Source organism: Acomys minous (genome assembly GCF_964271855.1).
Source record: "Acomys minous genome assembly, chromosome: 13".
In the NCBI taxonomy this organism is placed as follows: domain Eukaryota; kingdom Metazoa; phylum Chordata; class Mammalia; order Rodentia; family Muridae; genus Acomys; species Acomys minous.
This window is the reverse complement of record NC_140495.1, coordinates 82,965,088-82,987,939: the sequence shown is the minus strand read 5'-3', so window position 1 is coordinate 82,987,939 and position 22,852 is coordinate 82,965,088. Positions and strand designations below refer to the sequence as shown.

Genomic DNA, 22,852 nt, shown 5'->3' with positions numbered 1-22,852 from the left:
TATATGACATTGCATTCTTTTTTTTATGATTTGTAATACTCTGTACATACTTTATCAGCATATTTTATTTTAATGCTGTTTATTACCTTTTTTACATTACTAAGGGTAAAAAAATTCTCTATTGGTTGTTTATAGTTTTCATCCTCATAAACATCTTTTTGCATAGATTTAACTAAGGGCTTATGATTTTGTTTGTTTGGGGTTGATTTGTTTCCCTCCCAGATTGTTGTTGTTGTTGTTTTTAAACAAGTGGACTTTCGTCATCCTCCTCCTTCAGTCTGCTGAGTCCCAAAACTGTAGGTATGTTTTACCACACCTTGCTTTACCTCTGTAAATGTGATAGTTTACTGCCTCCTAAGAACCCTTGGTATCCTTAATCAGGTTCATCTAAATTTTTTATAAATATTTTGTACATTCTGTGTTTTCCAACTTTTATATTTTACAAGTCTGATGGGCAAACCACTATTTTATTTTAGTTGATATTTGTGAGTGAGCTTGTACATTATATTATTAGCTCCACATATACACACGTTAGCACTTATTCACATATGTATTTATAACATTCACAACTTCTACATACTACCTGGTTGTTTCCCTTATTCATCTATTTAACTCTTCTAGATATGTTTCACATGCTTTCTAAAATGGAGCCTGAGAATCTTGTCTACCAACTAGAAAGTTGATATAATCAAAGGAACCCCTTATATCCTCCTTCCTCCCCCTCTCCTACCTGGTTTAGTTGTTCTTCCTTCCTATCCATGCTGTGTTTGCTTTTCTTCTGTGGTCTATTTGACAGACAAAAGCCTTGGCGTTATTTAATAAGATTCACTACCCCAAATCATAGAAGTAATTTTGCTCCCTTGTGAACAGTAACCATGCCCTTTGATATGTACAGTGAAGGTGAACATCTTTGTAAACTGAACAGTACTATTGAAATGTAAAGCTTTATTGTTAATATTTGCATTTCATATTGTATATGTACCATTTTTTTCTTTTCCTGTGGGCTGTTGGTAACTTTTCACTAACTAAAAGAATGGCTTAGTTAGTCTGCCATAATGTTTTTTTCTGAGCATTTGTAAAGCAGTTTTACTATTCCTCATTTGTTATTGTATTCATAGAATGAATCATATATCAATGAATAGTTTCAGATCTTACTCTTAATTAAAACTATTTTATCTTCTTTCTCATCATTTCTCTTCATCATCTTCCTTCTCTTTATCTTTCCAGCTCTTAACTATAATTAAGTAGCACTAACAGGAAATGCTTACTTTAGTTAAAATATTCCGAGCATTCATTTTACTTATCCAAGGTTAGATAAGGTGGTTGTTTGGCCTGGTAATTAAATTCAGCTTAATATCTTCTCATATTTATATGTACTATAAGGCCATTTCCTCTTCATTTTGTGTATTTTATGATTTTCAAGCTGACACTTTAAAAATAATATTGTTTTTAGGGGGAAATAATCATCTGGCTTGTTGTCTCATGGGAGAATGTTAAGAGGTCAAGTTGGAAATGTGTAGTACACTTGAGTATAACAGAGTATTATAGTGGCAGCTCCTCTTGAGTCTGCGTCTGGATGAGGATCAGAGCTGTGATACTTGGCCAGAGTAGGATCTTTGGTGTAAATTTGTTAATGAGGTTTTCTTGTCATTTTTTGTGGTAGTTGCTGAAAATAGTATATTAGATATTTCAGATTCTGTAGCTCAAACAATGTAAGTCAAATGCAAGTATAACTTCTAAGCTTCTGGAAACATAGGGAGAGAAACCAAACAAAGCAAAGTGAACAAAACTTACAAATGTATTGTACCCTTTAAGGCAGTAATTTTGCTAATCTATAGTTCAATTGATCCTTTTATCTGAGAATTATACTGAAGGATATTGATTTTTATTGCTGAATTGAACATTTTTCGTCAAATTCTTCCATGCTAGTAATGAATACATCAAGTCCTCTATATGTTACATTCATAGTGTTTTGGCAATTTGTGTTTGCAGCCTTAAAGAAAACACCTTTCCTATCTTGGTGAGTCTAAAATTCTGAATGTAAATCAATATTTGTCATATCTCATCTCTATCAACTTAAAACATCTATCTGCACCAAAAACCATCTGAACTCCTAAACAGCTAACTAAGCTTTGATTGTAAATGTAAAATAATAAAAACATCTTTAATTGACATATTCTGTAGGTCTCTGAGGTTTTTGAAGACCATCTCTAACTATTTCACCTTACCTATCTATAGAATCATATCTATCTGTTAAACCTGGGACTTATATTCTTCTAATATAAATAGACTAGTAATTGACATGATCATGATGTAATCAACTAGCAACTAACTTGTACAACTTACTTATCCTAAACAGCCTGCAATAGCACTTTCAAAGTATTTGAAATAAACTTTGTATTCCACTTGAGGTGTATGAGTACAATACCTCATACTAGATTAGAAATCTAAATATGTGTGAGGAATAATCTTAAATTTTAATTCTATACCAATGTATCAAAATTAAACTCATTTTACATCAATATACAAAAATCTATACCAATGAATTAAAAATAACCTTGTGAGTAACAGTGAAGGCCTTAAGTTGAGGAGTAGATTCAATAATCTACTTTTTGTTCTATCATTCTTATATATTTCTATATTCCTTCTTCTTTCTTTTCAAACTCTATCTCCAAACCTAAGAAAGAAGGATAAAGGAAAAGAAAGATATCCCTGAGTCCAACCTCGTGTTTTCTCTTAATAAGACCAATAGTAACTTATAACCATTCCCAATGAAAATAAACATCTATAGCCCAAGAAAGCAAACAGTAACCTACCCAACCCCTCTTAAGGGAAGTGGGGCATCATTCTTTTAAGGTTTCTCATGGCTGGTTTGGGGCAAATAATACATTTGTAGGGGTTCAAATAAAATTGGGGACAATGGTTAAGCAAGCCAGGAATAGCGTTTGTAGTCCAGTTTCTAAATGTTGAGAATTTCTAGGTTTAATAGAAGTTCTGTGTGGGTCAGTCTGAAATGCTGGATCAACTGAGATTTGAAGCTTTATTCGAAGCTGTTCTGTTCTGATGAGGAGCAGCAGCTGAAGCACTTGGTGCTGGGATGTGAAGGATGCAGGATGTCAGTGTCCAGCATGCTGAGAGGAATGAATCCTGTCAGGTCTGATGCAGTGTCAGTGTCCGGTTCTTTTGTTCTGAAAAATATAATTTCTCACAAGCATTAGAGTCCTAAGATTATAAATATATGAGGTGTGCAAGATATACAGAACAATTAAGGCTAGGTCTCTGGTCTTTGTACGAGCAGAAGGACATCTGTAAATCTCCTTTCACATGATTTGAAGAATGGCATCTAATAATAAGTCCCAAGAATTCTGTAACCAACAAGAAACGTTGTCTATACATAGACATTCATGTCTCAGCCAGTGTCAGAGGGATTAGCAATATAAGTTACCTGTTTGTTCTGCAGTTTGAATTCTTTACATCCCAATTGTAGCCCCCTCCCTCATCGCCTCCCAGTCCTACCCTCCCTCTATAATCTCCCCTCCCTCCATCCCCTAGTCCTCAGAAAGAGGTGCCCTCCTCTCCTAATATCTGACCTCAGCCCATCAAGACTCATTTGTGCTACCTGTATCCTCTTTCTCTATGGCCTCCCTAGGCCGCCTTGCCAGAGGTAAGTGATCAATGTTGGATGCCAGAGTCTGTGTCAGAAGTAGTCCTACTCCCCATATTTTGGGACTCAAAAGGATACTGTCTTTTCTACTTTCTACTCCATGTGAACAGAGTGTCTATGTCCTCGCCATGCATGGTCCTTGGTTGGTGTATTGGTCTCTGCACCACCCCTTCCTCTGCCCACATTTCATAAATGTATAGTTTATTCATTATACTTTATTCACATCATATCCTGATAGATCCATATTTAATCACCCTGTACAATAAAGTCCAAGTTGATTAAATACCTCAGCATAAAACAAGACACACTAAATCTGTTAAAAGTTGGAAAGTGCCTGGAACTCATTGGTACAGGAGACAACTTCCTGAACAGAACACCAATAGCTCAAGCTCTAAGAGCAACAATTAATAAATGGGACACCATGAAACTGAAAAGGTTCTGTAATGCAAAGGACACTGTCAACAGAACAAAGTGACAGCCTACAGATTGGGAAGAGATATTCACCAACCCTACATCTGACAAAGATCTAATATCTAAAATACATAAAGGACTCTAGAAATTAAACTCCACCAAACCAAATACCCCAATTTAAAAAAATGGGGTATAGAGCTAAGCAGAGAATTCTCAACAGAGGAATGTTGATTGGCTGAAAAACACTTAAATGCTCAACATCCCTAGTCATTGGGGAAATGCAAATCAAAACAACTCTGAGAGTCCATCTTATACCCATCTCATTGGCTAGGTTAAAAAAACTCAAGGGATAGCACATGCTGGCAAGGATATGGAGAAAGGGGAACATGCCTCCTTTGCTGGTGGAAGTGTAAACTTACACAAACACTTTGCAAATCAATCTGGTGCTTTCTCAGAAAATTTATAATCGTGCTACATCAAGACCCAGCCATACCACTCCTGGGCATACATCTGAAAGATGCTCACCATACAACAAGGACATTTGCTTGACTATGTTCATAGCAGCTTTGTTTGTAATAGCCAGAATCTGGAAACAACCTAGATGTCCGTCAACTGAAGAATAAAGAAAGTGTGGTACATTTACACAGTGGAATACTACTCAGCAATTAAAAACAAGGAGGGACCCATAAAGACATGCATGGTGTATACTCACGTGTAAGTGGATATCAACCCACTGTGAGACTCCTCCCAGTGGGGATTGGCAGATACTGGGACTCTAAGCTGGACTCTGAGCAGAATGCTGAGAGTTGTAGGGAAGAATGGGGGGATGGAAGGTCTGGGAAGAATGAAGAGGTGCACAGGGAGACCATCAAGCCCTGGGGATCTGTGCACAGGGGGCCCCCACATACTGATGCACCAGTCACAAATGCTTTCTTAAATTCTTTTACTTTTGAAATTCAAATATATAATTTTCCCCTTCCTTCCTCTCTCCAAAATTTTCAATATACTCCTCCTTGCTCTCTTTAAATTTATGGCCTCTTTTTTTATTAATTGCTGTAATAAGTATATATGTATATGTGTTTATACATACACATTTCCTAATATAAGCTGCTCAGTTTATATAATGTCACTTGTCTGTATGATATGGGTATTGGAGTAACAATTTGTATGACATCCTTGGGGATAGTTATTTCTCCCCCGCTCAGCACCGTGTACTTGTCTGTAGTTGTTGGTGTCGGTTGAGCCTGTGGCCTCTTTGGCACACCTGTTGTTCTTGCCTGTGGTCAGCGCCCGTGTGGGCGGTCACATTAATTCCTGGCTACGGCTTCTCATATTACTATGATGCAAGCAAACTGTTTAATTGTTTGCCTTTCAGAATTTTTCTTCCCCCTCTAATATAAATATTCCAAAGCCTAAGGTTCAGGTTTAGGGGCTGCTTTCTAGATGTATGCATTAGAATTGGGTATCAATGGGTACCATTGGAGCCACAGATCTGTGTTTTTATTACTTATTGGTTTTTTTTTTATAATTGTCTCCTTTTGTTGAAAAAAGAAGTTTCTGTGCTGCAGGGAGATCACTATACTTGTATCTGTGGGTAAAAATATAAATATTTTGACTATTTTTAGGGATTATATTGCTTTAATAAAGTAATGGTTATAGATTCTCCTCTGAGATTGTGGCTGTACTAGTCCTGGGTAGATGTCAAGGTTTGAATCAGCAGGCACAATATGCCTCTTGTTGAACAGTTCTGAAGTCCAATTAGAGAGCTATTAGCTACTGCCCACGTACATACGCTCCTACTGCAGTCGCTGATTTATCCTGCCGTGCTGGTCATTGTGCTTCTTTATGGGAAAAGCTCGGTAGGACTATTGGTTGACTCCTTCATTTGGAAGCTTAAATGGGGCCTTCTGTTACCATGAACACTAGTCCTCAGGGAGGAGGCATTAGGTCACTTCCAGCTCAGAGGCCTCTCGGCCTTGTTTCTGAAATGCATTTTGTCATCAGCAGTGCCCACTTCTGGGGCACAACCAAGGATAATAGCAGAAGGCTTTGTGTTTTGGAGTACCGTGGATAACCCTGCCCAATAAATCAAAAGGGGGCTTCTCACATCTGGTGTTGGAATTTTTGTTAAGTTGTCCTAACTCTTGGAAGAAACATCGTTAGCTCAGATGAGGAAATTTCATTTAAAGCATATTTGTATATTTATAAACAGGCTTATATGTTTTTTGTTTGTTCTTGGTAAATAGTTAACAGTATGATTTTTTATGACTTTTTCAGACATTCTTATTGTTATTTTCTCATCCATGCTTTTATATTTATCTCTCTTCCCAACCCTAACCAGACCAATCCATTTCCCATTTTTCCTAATAGATCACTTGTACACAGCTGTTCCCCTCTCCATTGCTTCCCTACCTCAGTACCCAGCAGTGGTCCTTGTTTACTTTCCTGCTTTCTGTTGTTAATTCACTATGTGTACTCACTTCTGGAGATTTAGAACCTGGAGCCTCAAATGAGAAAGAACAAGTGACATTACTCTTTATGTGTCTGGATTACCTTACTTGATATGATTTTTTTCTACTTTTATTCATCTGCAATTTTTGTGATTTTGTATTTCTTAACAGCTGAATAGTATTCCATTTTGTGTGTGTGTGTGTGTGTGTGTATCTCATATTTTTATTATTTATTCATAGTTGTAGGACCTTTGAGTTGTTTGCATTTCTTAGCTATAGTGAATAGAGCAGCAGTGAACATGGTGAGCAGGTGTCTGAGGAGCAGCATATAGAGCCCTTTAGGCATAGGCCACAAGTGGGCCTCATGGGAAGCTCAGTCCACAGTATGGGCATAGTGGCTGTACCAGTATAGATCTTGAAAGGTTTCATTCCTGGTCCAGTTTATTTTCTCATTTTATATTCTAATACCACAAGATGAAGTGGTCAAGCAAGATTTTATTGAAACGTATGCTGCAGTCAACAGGGTATTCATTGTTTCCGCTGTTTCTCCAGGTCCTTCTCTTCCAAGTAGCGAATAAGTCATGCTTAGCAAATAGGCAGTATAAGCAGACTTTCAAGTAAATCACTAAATAAATAAATATATAATAATTGGTCTTTTTTATTTTATTCTTTATGAAGTCTGTTTTATCAAATATTAAGATTAGCAACTCCTTGCTTTCTGGTTCCATTTTGTATGTTGCCATCCTTTTTTTTTTTTTTTTACTATAAGGTGGTGCGTATCTTCAAGGATAAACATGTTTCCTGAGACATTTTTTTTTTTTTTTGGTCAGCCTGTGTCTTTGTAGTGGAGAACCATTGATATTTAAAGTTATTATTGGCATGTATGTTAATGTGGTCATTATGTTTTTGATTTGTGGTGTTTTAGTGGAACTTACGTTTTAGTAATTATAGCTCCTTCCTCGCCGCCCAAGTCTCTCTGCTGTGCTCATTCTTCTTGTTCAGCTGAGAATATTCCTGTATTTTCTTCAGGTTTGGGTTGCTGGATATAAATATTTTAAGACTATTATATTGTGGAAGCTTTTCATTTTCCTTCGGTTAAGGTGGATACTTTTGTTGTGTTTGTTACTTTAGGCTGTCTATAATAGTCTCTTAGGGCATGGAATGCATTGTTCCAGGCTCCTCTGGTCTTTAAAGTTTGCATTGAAAAATCAGCCATTTCTGAAAAATTTTCTTCATATTTGCCTTGTATTTTTTCTCTTGCAGCTTTTAATGTGCTTTCTTTGTTTTGTATACTTAGCATTCTAGCTATGAGATGCTGTGGTTGTTTTCTTTACTTGTTATCAATGCTATCTCTGTGCTTCTTGAATCTATATAGGTGTGTCTTTCCTTAGTTTGACAAAGTTTTTCTTCTATGCTCTTTTTGTCTATGTCTTTGTCTTTGGATTCTTCTCCTTCATCTACATTTATACTTTTAATGTTCGGTTCTTTCATTTGTTTGTTTGTTTGTTTGTTTGTTTTTCAGTGGTGTCTCACACTCCTCCCCTTCTCCCCCCCGCCCCCCCCCCCGTACACTTTTTTTCTTCCTTGGTTCTTATGCATAGACATTTGAAATGGCTTAGGGTTAAGATGTGCCTCCTAGTCTAAACCTGGATTGTTGGGATTCATCTGGTTGGGTGGAAAAGCTTGATGTGGCCTGTGAGGGTGCCGTGTGCTGGAGGCAGAGAAGGAGATAGGACTAGGACAGAGGAGGGTGGGCCTGGGCCTGGGGCCTGGGCTGTGTCTGGGGGGTTAGGGAGAAGACGTGGATGGGGCAGTTCCAGGATTCACATGGAAAATAATTTCAGGATTGATGAGTATGAAATAGAATTAGAGTGTATTAAAAACAGAAAATCAGCCCAAACATGTCTTTTACTTAATGGAGTCCTTATACTGGCTTATGAGATTCTTAGAAAAATTAAGTGTAGTAGTTCAAAGAAAAGTATATATGGCTACAAACAGGCCATAAATACAGCTCCTTGCTGTTTTCATTTTTTATTTCAAAACCGTTTATAATAAGAAATATTAGCTTTTTGTAGGCAACTTTCACAAAGAATTTTGTTAATTGTGCTGAAATTTTGCTTTGTTTTTGTTTTTTTAGTTAGTCTCACTATATAACTCTGGTTGTCCTGGATACTCACTATGTAGATCCATCTGGCCTCAATCAGAGATCTGCCTGCCTTTTTCTCCTGAGTGCTTTAATTAAAAGAGTAGTAGTTTGATGGATTTCCTAATAGTTCCATGTATTCCAGGGTTACAAGTTCTTTTCTTTTTCATGGCCATGTAATATTTTTGTTTTCTTAATCCAGCCTCAAAACTGTTTTCCCCATCCCTTAATACTTTGTGTTTGAGTGTATTATGTTGTTGTTGCTGTTTGGTAAGATGCCGGTTGTGGTAGTTTGAATAGGAACGGTCCCTATAGGCTCTTAAATCCGGATGCTTTGTTAGCAGGTAATGGCACTATTAAGAGGTGTGCCTTCTTTAGAGGTAGTATGTTACTGGGGATAGGCAGGCCTTGAGGCTTCAAGTGCTCAAGCCAACCCACTTCCCTCCCTCCCTCCCTTCCACCCTCCTGTTCCTCCTCCCACCTTCCCTCCTTATCTCCCAGTCTCCTCCCTCTCTCCTCCCTCCCTCCTCCTCTTCCCTCTTTTCCTGCTGTCTGCTGATCTCAGTCTCTTCTCCAGCACCTTATCTGCCTGCATGCTGCTGCGCTCCCTGCCGTGCTCCCTGCTGTGCTCCCTGCCATGCTCCCTGCCATAATGACAATGGACTAAACCTCTAAGCAAGGCCCAATTAAATGTTTTCCTTTATAAGAGTTACCATGGTCATGGTGCTTCATTATAGCAATACTAACCCTAACTAAGATATAAGTGGTTCTGCTCTTTTGACACTCAGTAGTTGGGTAGTATAGAAACCCCTCATGTTTCAAACTCTAGAATCATATGAAGATATATGGCATTTTTAAAATGTAACTTGGTGCTTTAAAATGCTCAGAGTTTATGTAGTTATAGCCAAATTCTTTCTTATGATTTTAAAGGTTTGATGAAAGGCCAGATACATTACTGTTTTATAGGATAAGCATTTTAGATTTGCTGTGAGTCTCTTACATACTATATATTTTATTATGCATATTGGTTTAAACATTTTATCCTAAAAATATAAAAATTATAAGGCTTCCATGTATTTTAATTTTTTTAGACCATTGTTCTTGATGTTGAAATTTATTATAGTCCTATAACTGCTTATTAGACAACAGTTGATATTTTAAGTTTATGGTTGATAGAAATGAGTCTCGGTGTTTTACTAATGGGTGCTATTTAATGTTGAATGACATGTATTCAGACAAATGCTTTTATATATAATTTATTTGGCATTGTAACTGCATTTATCTTGTGAGAATCAGACCCCCTATTGCCAAATGAAGTATTCTATAAAGGTTTGGAGTAAATAAATAATAAAACTACTCTGATATACAATTTAACAATATTAAATATTAAGACTTAAAATGATACATTTTAATACTTAATTATAACCTATTTAAAGTCCATGTAGCTGTCCTGCATTAAAGATTGAAAGAATTTTTAAATAGAACTTAATACTTTTCATCTTGTCTTCTTTGTAATTGATAATTTAAGGAACATTGTTTTCAACCAGAAATTTATCTTTATATATTACCATTTCTAAATTTAAAAAGGTGAGTTTTATTCCTTGTAATATTCAATTGCTCTACCTTTTAAATATGAAAATAAAGCTTTTAAGGCTTCTGTAAAAGAATGTGGGTTTTTAAACCAATATGTCATATTTTAGTTTATTTGCACATCATAGTAAATACATTCTACCTATAATACATACTTATTTTTGTTCTCGTTTCTTATAAAATTCTGAAAGCAAGTTGGATGCAGTGGCACATGCCTCTAATTCCAGCACTTGGGAGGCAGAGCCAGGTGGATCTCTGTGAGTTTGAGCCCCGCCTGGTCTACAGAGTGAGTCCAGGAAAGTAAAGGATAAACAGAGAAACCCTGTCTCAAAAAAACCAAAAACAAAAAATTGGAAAGCAGTCTGTTGAATATCATTTGTTGTTGTTTTTGGCCTGTGAAGGAATACCACTTTGTCTTTTCAGTGTTTGATTTTGTTATTTTTTAATTTGATATCAGTCAAGAATTCAAATCAATGAATGCTTATAAAACTTAAAAAAAAAGTGTCTTTAGAATGACACAATTAGGAAACCTATTTCTAACTAAGTCTTATAAGCATTGAAAGGATGAATGTAAGCTGGAGCAGATAACACCTCACAGCCAGTGTGCACAGATTAGTTTATTAGAACGTGTGCTTATCTGATGCTATTTGAAATGTTAGGTCTGTGTCTTTTGGCATATAAGACAACTGGGCATACAAGATGACCCCCAGCTTTTCCAGTTGGGATATACTCGCCGTAGAAGACTTCCCTTCTTTCAACGCACACCCTGTGCAGCAGACTCAGGCATGTGTCTATTTGCAGGCAGGGCACAGACAGCCAGACACTTTATTAAATGTTGGCAGACAGCCAGTGCTAGCCTACACTGCCCCTTTAATGCACACTCCATGTTCAATGCAAAGAAAGTGCAGCCCTCAGAGTATGATGAGCGGGTTCTAGTGGAGAGCTAATGTACAGTTATGTTCTCCTCCTTGAGTTGCAGGTAGATGTGTGCAGCTTGCTCCTCCTTGCTTCATACTCCCGTGCCCCTCCCCCCAAATGCGCTGGACATATGAAGCAAGGGGAAGCTAATTTTTTGGAATATAAACTTTCTCTATGGAATGAAAAGTTCTTAAGTGCCTTAGCCTCTTAAAGAAGTATGAACATCATTATGCTTTTCAGATGTGTAAGGGTCTCTTTTTGTATTGTCAAGGCTTTTGTCCAGCCTTCCCCTTCTGAGTATTCGGGACAACACATCTATACGATTGTGGATCCCACTTGACTCTTCCCTGCACCCCCCGTTTTTTGAGACAGGGTCTGTTGCTTAGGCATGAAGCACCACATTAAATTTACTTAGTGCTGGGGATTGAACTCTGGGCTCCCTACCAACTGAGCTCTACCCTAGCTCTACTTTACTTTCTAAAATACACTTTGATCTCAGTTGGATTGATACCTATTTTCAGAACATTCAGATGCCCCAAATTCCTTCATTTGTATTTTTAAAACTTGTAACATCAGAGTTTACTGTAAAGGAGTTAAAGTAATAGGATTATGAAAGCCCAGGTTACACAATTTAATATATTTAAATGATATTTAACAGCTTAGAATACCACATTTATATTTTACTTCTATTATTTTAAGAATATAAAACAGAATATGAATCTTATTCTAAAATATCCACATTCTAAGTAATAATTTGAAAATTATTTAATCAATATATTTTATGCAGTATTTTTATTTATTTATTTATTTATTTATTTATTTATTTATTTGGTTTTCTTGTTTTTCAAGACAGCGTTTCTCTATGTTATCTTGGCTGTCCTAGACTCACTTTGTAGACCAGGCTGGCCTCGAACTCACAGAGATCCTCCTGCCTCTGCCTCTGCCTCCCTAGTGCTGGGATTAAAGGCGTGCGCCACCACCACCTGGCTGCAGTATTTATTTTAAATATTGCATTATTTGCCTAGATGTGCAAGTGAAAAGATTTGATACCACCCTGGATAACTTGACAAAACAGAACCAGAATGAAGGATGCTACAGTCATTCATTTACTCCTCCCTCTCACTGTTTTATAGTTGGTTTGTCTCAATGACTTTCTCTGGAAAGATCCAAGTAGTAGAGGAAAAAGAGTGTGAGCTTTGGGGAAGAAAAAACCAGAATGTATTCAAATTCTGGCTTTCATATTTACTTTGTGAGGCTGTAGAAATACAAGCAGTGACTGCTCTTTCAGATGTAATTAACTTACCAATGCCCAAACAGTGGCTCACAAACTTCTATAACTCCACTGCCAAGGAATTCAGTGCCCTTATCTTGCCTCTGTGGGCACCAGACACACATGCAGACAAACACACATACATACAAAAATTAATTAATTAGTTAAAACTTACTGTGTAGCAGAGAAAATTCAATTCATTTTTCTCTTGGTAAAATGTAAGTAAAGATGAAGAAGATACATAAGTAGATTGTAAGGAGAGTGAAGAGTAGTACTCTGCTCCTTCATATATTTATTCTTTTAAGTAGTAAGTGTCACTAATACTACCAATTGGCAGAATCCTTTACAAATTTGAATTTGTTCATCATATTTTGGTCAACAGTAGAAGACTTTCTGTTCATTTATTTTTTAAACTGAATTAATTCATTGGATTTCACTTTTATACTATACTATAATCTGTATTCTGTTACCCTCTACTGGAGTCTCCAAAATTCCTTCTATATATGCTTATTGATTTGAAAATATATAAGTAAGCTCTGACAACTATCTTAACTATATGAGATAACACTTTTTTGGTTTTAGGGAGTCCTGTTTCATGTTCACTGTCCAGTTTGCTTCTCAGCACTGTGATAAAGTACAGCAAAGTCAACCTGGGGTCAGAAGACTTACGAAGAGTCCATCATCAAGGGAGACCAGTGCAGGAGCTCAGACAGGAACTGACATCAGGAACTAAAGCAGAGAGCATGGGAGTCTTCTGATTCCTGGCTTGTTCTCTATTGCTTGTTCAGCTGTCTTTCTTTTTATAACCTAGGACCGTCTGCCATGGGTGGCATCTCCCATAATGATGTGAGACCTTCCAGATCAATCATTAATCAAGGCCAATGCCCTCAGATGTGCTAACATGTCAGCCTGTTGGAGGCATTTCCTCTATTGGTGTCCCTCTTCCCAGCTTTCTCTAGTTGTGTTAGTTAACAAAGACCAACCAGCATATTTACAGTATTTACACTCACTCGCTACTGCTTTTGGTATAGCCGTAATTCCAAGGGCGTGGGACTTGTGTACACTGAAGTGTGATTGTGGGTGAACAAGTGAGCTAGATTGTTCTGATAAAAATCATAGTGGTCACAGGATTGTTTTACAGTGTGAAGATTTTAGAGTTAAAGCAAGTAGGTTGTAGAGATATTTTGAATTGCAGAAAGGTTAATAAGGATATGTGTAGTTGTGTCTCTGAAACTTGCTCCATATTTAAGCTCTGCATTTTGTAAAATTAGCTATGTTTTCTTGTTTTTTTAACATATCATGTTCATTGCACTTGCTTTCTCACTATTTTTACTCAGTTTTGTGTTTCATTTTTAAGCCCCCACTGCCTTTTGTTGTTTTTGTTTTTTCAAGCCTGAATCTCTCTAAGTAGCCCTGACTGTCGTAAAACTAGCTCTGTAGACTCGGATGGCCTGGAACTCAGAGATCCACCTGCCTCTGTTTCCTGAGTGCTGGGATTAAAGGCGTTTACTACTATTGTCCATACCCCACTGCCCTTGAAATGAAGAAAATTTGCTGCTTACATAATTTTGAATAAAAATTGATGATTTTTTTTAAATTTAGGAATGGTGATTATAGTTTGTACATGTAATTTGTAGTTTAATGACATAGACAGTATTAAAGTAGATTAGGGTGTTAATCAACTTTCTTTTAACATGATAAAGTACCAGTTTAATGAAGGAAAGTATTATTTTGATTCATAGCTTTAGATGTTTCATTCAGTGGCCAATTGGCCAAATTGTCAGGGAAATACAGGAAATACGTAGTAACCTCACTAACTATCAAACAACTACAGTATAAAAAAATTATTTCATTGTATATAAACCACAAAACACTCAAAAACTTGATTTTCTTGCTGTATTTTTAAATATAGTAAGGGCAATTACAGCAATTTTTTAAAAAGAAAACAATCATGGATATGACATGATTATTGAGGCCATCCATGGATTGAACAACTGAAACATCTTAATTGTTTAATCAAGAATTGGTTGCATAACCCGGTGTGGTGGTACATGCCTTTAATCCCAGCACTCGGGAGGCAGAGGCAGGTGGATTGCTGTGAGTTCGAGGCCAGCCTGGTCTACAGAGTGAGTCCAGGACAGCCAAGGCTACACAGAGAGACCCTGTCTCGAAAAACTAAAAAAACAAACAAAAAGAATTGGTTGCATAAACTGTGAGAAGTATATAATGGTATGCCAAACATCGATTAGAAATTGCAATTTAGACACAAGGACAGCGCTATGACCATTTAGTAATAATTTATTTAATTTAGTAATAGTTGTTCGTAACCAGTATGTTTTTCATGGTGGATCACATTGAAAACATGTATTGTAAATGTCCACAGTAAAGACGAGATTAAGAGTTGATGTTTGCAATGTTCACTTAATCGTTTAATTCTGTCTAGTATTCCTTTCCAATCATATCAAGAATTATATTCATATCTTCTTTTTGTCATCTAGGTAATTACTTTTGGCGGCTGTCTCCACTTAATGCAATGTATCAGTCCATGTCTGAAACGAGACATCCTCTGCAGACAGAAGAGCAAGAAGTAGGCATTGACCCCTTGTTCTGCTATTCAAGTAAGTCTGGAGGTAAGTCTTGTGCGGCTGATGCTGTTTGCATATGCCAGGATCTTAACAGAGGGACTTTAGTAAGTCTGTTCACACTATGGGTATAAGTCTTTTCATGAAGCTAATCAAACAACTTTAAGAATATTTTGCTAGGTGTAGAATACCCTTGATGCTAGTGAATACCAGAAATAGTCTCCTTTTTATTGAAGGTATAAGAGGCAGTAAGCAAAGATTAACACACTGTAATTTTTTTAAGAACATTTATATACTAGATAATGCCTTTACTATATAAAGTCATTTTTAGAATGCAAACTTCTCTTTGTCAAACATATTTTGAAGAATCATGAGCTGTTGGTATAGAGCTTTCAGGTAATTTATACCACTGTCGCCACATTAAATTGAGCTAAATTAGAGGATGAACTTTCACTAGCATTTCACATCTTTCATTTCTTCTTTCAAATACTTGAAATTTGTATCACACTCCTGTTGAAATGTACGATGAAATTGTTAAGTTGTGGATTATTGAAGGGTATGCTTTGTTCCCATTCTACTCTTTTAAAATGTTTTAAATATATATGTGTAACACACACACACACACACACACACACACACATACACACACACACACACACAAATATATATTTATATATATACCTTTTCCATATTTACTTTGTGGTAGACATCCTAAAAGATGAGTTTGTGAAAACTCTTGAAGCCTTATCCTTATTTTTAAGTAGTTAACTAAGAATTTAATAAGGTTCCTTGCTCAAGAACCTAATAGTATTTTAAAGTATATTTTATTAATTTATTCATATTACATCTCAATTGTTATCCCATCCCTTGTATCTTCCCATTCCTCCCTCAAAGCTAATAGTATTATTTCGTTCATGAAATGAATATATCAAAATTGTAAGGTCTATTTCAAACATATTTGTTAAAGTAATTCATTTGTGCATTTTACCTGTATACTCATATGAAGATCTGCCATGGCATTTCAATATTCAAAAAGGAACTAAATTTTAAATTAGTCACTTCTGCAGAACAAAAGCTCTGTATTTGTGTGGGGTGTGTGTGTGTGTGTGTGTGTGTGTGTGTGTGTGTGTGTGTGTGTCTTTAATGCCTCTTCATCCTTAAAATGCCATTAATATTTTTGTTGAAAATTATTTGCTCTTCAAAATTATTTTTTGATTTTTTTTGTTATAGAAGGACCTAAATAAATAGACTGCTTTTTAGATTTTGATAATATGAAATTTAATTCTGCTTATTTCAGTTGGACTGTCTTAATACATTGTTAGAAAGCCTGAAAGCCCTTCTATTGATGTGTCCCTTAAATTTAATACCTATAAGAAGTTACTCATAATTCCATAAATGCTCTTAAAATGAATATATGTTTGTATTAGAAGCATGTAAAACAATTTTACAATACTTTTCAGATTATTTCTTATAATATTCTTATTTGCAAGATATCATTTTCTGTTCTTTTTTAAGTAAATATTTTTTCTTTGGGCTATTTTATTAAATATTGAGCATTTAAAAAACCTGGTTAAAAACATTTTAAATCAATTTTATCTTTTATTGTGTAAAGGAATAAGTAGTTACCTTTACTGAAAAGGATTTCATTTATATCCTAGCCTAACATTTCTGTGACATACCAAGTTATTAGGACTGAATTGATGTTTTAAAGTGCCATTAATTCATTTACCCCAAATGTTCATTAACAATGTAAATGTATGCTGATGTTCTATGAGACAAGGAAGTGACTAATGACTCTTCCAACTAACAACACTTAAAATGAATAGAAACTTTAGATAGCTAATCTTGAAGTAATCAAGACCCTCATTCAGCTTGGCATCTCTGTATGCTCTAAAACAGCTGTCAACTGTTAAAAATATATACAAAACACACATACACGCAGGCACATACAGAAAGAAAGATATGTAAGCCATAACGGTTTTTCTAAGCTATAAAGGTTACTAACTATAGTGTGTTTTGTGTGTTGGATACATAAACATTTCACATCAAATGCCTGTCTGATCTTTTTAGGTCATCATTTTGCACACACACACAAATTGTATTTTACATTTTCATGATACCATATTTACTTGAAGAATTGTGAAGAATTGTCACCTTTCATTTGTGTCTTACCTTGGGTTTCTTGAAGTATTTTGAAGCTTTTTTTTTTTTTAACTTTTCTACAATGGACTGTAGACAATTTGTGGCTACACAATGACTCCTTGTCTAAACAGATAAACTCTGCTTTGGATTGATCAGTAGTTTTCCTGCCCAGAGTCATCTGCAATTAAGAACAATCCCGCTGCAGTAAAACAGCCTTGTGTTTATCACATCTGAGTTCTAGCATTTGTAAAGAAGCAGCTTTAGTAAATGATCTTGAGAGGCTCCTTTTTTTTCTTTTGAAATTAGACAAGAAAATAGGATTAGACAAGGAAAGCTACACATTTTCTTTTCAGAGAGGCAGAAAAGGAACTATTCCTACATATGTGTAAACTCTTAGAGCATATTTCCATGTTAGTTATACTCTTTTTTTCAAACAATAAACACTACAAAAATATATATTCCGTATCCCTTATTAAGTTTGGTCATGTGCTTAAATTACCACCTTAATTCCAGAGTCTTTGCTCAAACAGTAATAATTGACCAGATAGCCATAATTATATTGAAAATATTACACAAAAATATTTTTTAAAATTTCATAATGATTTGTTTCTGCCATCTGACTTCACGATAATTCAAATGAAAACGATTATTTTGAACAAGGCTAATAGTCTCAAGATTTAGAGGGATTTCACTACTAAGTAGTATCATTAAGATTACTGCTTGTTTCTCCACGTTTATAACAACTTAGACTTTTATTCAGGTAGAAAAAAAGCTTTTCCTCAATTAATAATCCTTTGAGAATAGTATTTAGTAGTATATCACCCAAATTCTTAGTCAACACTTGTATTTTTGGTAGATAATTTTTTACTGTATCTCTGTTCTTTTAAGCATTATCTCTTTCACTGCTTTCTATCCTCAGAAATGTTTAAAAGTAACCTTCTTTAAAAAATACAATATGAGCCAGGCTGTGGTGGTGCAAGCTTTAATCCTAGCGCTCAGGAAGCCGAGGAAAGTGGAGCTCTTGAGTTCAAGGCCAGACTGGCTGTGGGTCTCCTCTTCCTGGGGAGCTGTTGGCCACCAGCCCGTCTATGTAAGAGGGGCAGAAGACCAGACACAGGTCCTTGGAAGGCCTTAAGCATGATGGAGATCGAACACTCAAGGAACCACTTCAGGAGATAGCTCAACTTTTATCATGAAGAATAAAGGCTAGATACGTACCCCTTGGGGAGTGGGGGGGGCTTCCAGGATAGGCATTCGTAATTGCTTGGAACCAGACACTTTTAGGATGCTTGTTACTCATCTGGCAGCACACACCTATCAGATGCAGGGGAGCACAGTACCTAATTTTCCTATAGGTGCAGGGAGGGGAAAGATAGCAGGGAGCTGTGTCAAAGGCCATATATCAAGTGTGGTTAGGGGCATCTGTGTCTAAAGACACCCTCCAGATGGAGTCAGGCAGAGAGCTGGAGGCCCTGCTGGGGAGAGGGAGTCTTACACCTACTGCCAAGCTCAGAGTGGCTATCCAGACCAAGACTGCAACCTTAAACATCAGGCTTATTCCAACACTGGCCTACAGAGTGAGTTTCAGGACAGCCAAGGCTATACAGAGAAACCCTGTCTCAGAAAACCAAAACCAACGTTCAAATTACTTTTAAGTCAAGTATTGTTCCTATTATACACTTGGTTTTCTTTATTTCATTAAGTTTCAGAACTAAAAGGGAGAGACATTGTCAGTAATTGACTTCTTAGAGTTACCATTTATGTGGTGAAAATTTTAGTATAGTATGAGCAATTTTCCCCAAAATCACAATATTATTAATCTGTATCCTTAAGCATATCAACATTATATTTTATTGAATGGTTTATTGAATGTATTATTTGTTTTATTACTAGGTACTCAGACACACTGATATGATAGTTAATAAATTAAAGCAATATTTAATTAGTGAATAGGTATCCTAGAAACACATTTTTGTTTATCTTCTTTTGTTTTGTTGAGATAGGGTCTCATTATATAGCCCTGTCTGGACTGGAATTTACTATGTAGGCAAGGGTAGATGGCTTTGAACTCAGCGCAAGAGATCCACCTGCCACTTCCTCATGAGTGCAGGAATTAAAGTCATGTGCTACTCCTGGTTCACGTGTTTACTACCAAACAGAAAGTACTGTACACCGTATTCCTGATATATGCTTAATTATATAAAAATATTGTTGAAAAGTTACCATCTGGTAAAAGAACATCAAATATTAAATTATTTTTTTTAAATTCCCATTCAAAAATATATTTTATTATGTGAGAACTTTATACATGTTTTGATCATCCTCATCCCCTTACTTCCCTCAGTACCTGCACTACTCTTCCATCTCTCCAACCTGCTCTAACCGTGTGTGTGCGTGCGTGCGTGCGTGCGTGCGTGCGTGCGTGCGTGTGTGTGTGCGTGTGTGTGTGTGTGCGCGCACGCACGCGCGTGCGGGCGTGTGAAATAACCCTTTGGGTCCAATTTGTGCTCTTCATAAACTTGTGGATGTGAGGCCATCCACTGGAGCTTGATGAGCCACATGTGTGGAGGAATGTCTTGAATGGATGTAACAACTATCAGTAAAGCGCTGTTTTGCCAATCAGCTGTGCAGAAGAACAGGAAGTGGAAGGCGGGACTTCCTGGAGAGGGGAGGAGCTGAGAGTTGATGAGGTGAGAGGATATCTGACAGTTGAAGAGAGAAGGAGAGAAGCCTCTGAGGATCAGATTGACAAGTGCTTGGGATGGATGTATGTTATGAGTTTTAAAGTAGTTTATTTTAGTTTACGAGTAGATTAGTATCAGTTTATATTTTGCCTAGCTTAGTGCTTGCAGCTTTAAAGTACATTTCAGTCTTAGTGTCAGTTCCTAGGCCAAACAGATAAATTTATTGTAGCACACACCATTAAAGAAACTTGATTTCCCTCGCTCTAAGCTGCCTTAGTTAAGCTGGGGGCTCCTCACTTTTTGTCAATGCTAGAGTGTTGACAGGCTTGATCTTGTGCATCTCTGCACTGAAAACATACTGAATGAATTAGTCCAGACCCAGAAAGGCAGCAGTCTTACATTTCCACTCATGTGGACAGAAGTGTTATTTCTTTACTTTGTGTTTCTAACTTGGAGAACCTGTAGCGCCCCGGAAACTAGAAAGAGCCAGGGTGGGGCTTGATGTTAGTAGGGGGGTGTAGTAGAAGATGGGTGGCACGAGGAGGATAAAAGGGAAGGAAGGTTAGGCAAGTAGAGACAGAAAAGCCGACATGGAGAGCGGCGATTCTATGAGCTTTTATATTGCATTAAGGATTTCACTGCGATAATGATCCTCCCTTAAGCCTTAGGTTGCCAAATACAAACCCAGTACCAGATGAGGGAAAATATGGGAATCCTCACCTCAGTTTGGATGCCCCAGAGACCCCGAACACTATAGGCTATGTATATTGTTCCTGATTGCCCACTAGAATTGACATTTTATTTTTAGAAAGATAATAAAATGTTGACAAATTAAGTACAGAAATAAAGGGGAGAAGACAGTGCTAGGAAATAAAATGGTAGTATTTCAGTAAAAAAAAAAATTGTCAAGGAAGGCCTCTGAGAAAGTGAAGATTTGGCTGATGTTAGTGATAAGAGAATGCTGGCACGTAAAGATGGTATTTGTACCAGGAGCAGCACATCTCTAAACCAAGCAGAGTTTATACAAAGTAATTTTCCAGGAAAGGAGGAAACTTCTCCATAGTAACTAAAGGAGGCTTAGTGTAGCCGTGGCAAAAAGGGGAAGAATGGCCTAGGTTAGAAGTACATGAACATAGCCGACAAATGTAGAGTTATTTAATAGTCACCTAACATACTGTTATGTTTATAGACCCTACTAGTTCTCGGGTCATAAGTCCTTCTGACTTGATAACATTTATTCAATGATGACACCTTTATAGCTTTAGACTGTCATTAAGTTTGTCTTCATGTCACAGTCCTTCAAACGAATGGATTTGTTTCCTCAACATTCTAACAACTTAATTTGAACAATTTATTGGTGAAGTAATTTTTGCTGTCAGATAAAAACAAAAAGCTCTATTTCACATATACCTGAAGATTCTTCCATGTGGTCCAGTTCATAGCATGTAACCATTATTAAAAGATATTGAGTGTATGCAGCGTAGCAAGGCCTTTCCCGTTGATCCAGGGTGTGCGGATAAATATGTGCAAACTTGTACAAGTCAACTTGTACATATGCAAGGTTTATTTGGGGCAAGGAGGTCATAAATTCATTATTTTCCTTCTGCTGATGTAATGGAGAATTTATTCCTCCAGGACATATTAGAACAGTGTGTTTAATGCTCTTCATTTTAATTTGATGGTATCACAATTAATAAAATTAGGGTCACTTTAAATGAAACTATTAACAAATTGACTAATTTACTTTAACAATGTCAATGTGTTCTCACTATTACATTTGATTTAATTAGTACATACACTGTTATTTAATAGAATATTTCACATAGAAAATTGTAGTAATGAATTCTTACCTCTATTAAAGAAAAACTTTTAATGGCCTGATTTTTGTAAAAGAGCTCCTAGCTATAAAGTGGTTGAAAACACATGGAAAATCAGAAAGGAAAACTTGCAAACACGTAAATGAAATTTTTTTGGTATTCATGCTTCCTATTACATGGCCTACTTACCTTTTGTAAATATTATTAAAATAGTTAATAACTGTTAGGAAAGGAAGCATATCTTGTAGACAACTTTGGTAGTATAGAGTTTAATTTTTGTGTTGGGTATTATAATATTGCAGCAATATCTAAATTTATGAATATAAGAAAATGACTCCCAATTAGTTACCTATTTGGAGGAAAATATATGTTTTTACAATGTAAAAATTAAAAATTCCCAAAAGAGCTTTTATGTATACTTATCTGGGCATTTCTTATTTTAGAGTTGAGTCTTAAATTCTCAAAGTTCCTTGAAAGAGCATGTGATTTTCTTTTAAGAGAATATTTGCTTCTGTTTATGTATACGTGTGGTTTTATGTAAGTGTATGCACATGTGTGTGGATATCTATGGAGGACCAGATTCCTTGGTCCTATAACTAAAGGACATTGTGAGCTACCTGATTTGGATTCTTAGAAACAACTCAGGTCCTCTGGAAGAGCATCAAGCTTACAAATAGAAACAATTTATATTATTCAATACTATCATTTTAAAATGAGAATCTTTTGGCCTAGTTGGACAATTTACTAAATTTCTGTTACTTTAGGCTTCTATCCTTTTGGGCTTATTACTAATAAAAATGTTTATAAAGATATAAATTTAAAGTAGAACATATGTAAAATATAATTAGTTATTAAATATTTAATGAAAAATGTTGGAAGCTGAGAGGATGCAGAGTGAAAAATTAATTACATTTCATTTCAGTGAGATTCAGGGCTGTCTTCTATTTTCCTCTTTTCTCCTTTTCCATCAACTTCCTCCCTGCTCTCCACTATCCTGCTTCTTTCTTCCTTTCCTTTTTTCCTACACATTAGAAACGTATAGCTAATAGATTTATAACAGGGAAACAATTCTTTTTATTAAGGCATTAATTGGTTTTCTCTGCCTTTTGCTGGTCCATTGTACTGTTTATTTATTTTAGAAACAGGGTCTCACCACGCAGCCCTGGCTGGCCTGAGGCTTT

The 22,852-nt window shown here is 36.2% G+C and overlaps 1 protein-coding gene across 13 annotated transcripts in view; it reads left to right on the top strand.

The window, feature by feature from the left end:
* The window catches only part of TBC1D5 (TBC1 domain family member 5), a 450,634-nt gene that overhangs the window by 121,574 nt on the left and 306,208 nt on the right, over window positions 1-22,852 (top strand). For 11 of the 13 annotated variants that reach the window (XR_014773989.1, XM_084754681.1, XM_084754670.1 and 8 more), the window contains one exon: window positions 14,945-15,076. Coding sequence is in view for 12 of the 13 variants with exons in the window: in XM_084754681.1 (XP_084610807.1) it covers window positions 14,980-15,076 (97 nt within the window). In the remaining variant the exon portion in view is untranslated. The remainder of the gene's footprint in view (window positions 1-14,944; window positions 15,077-22,852) is intronic. The other 2 variants (XM_084754672.1, XM_084754671.1) reach the window with 1 other exon arrangement.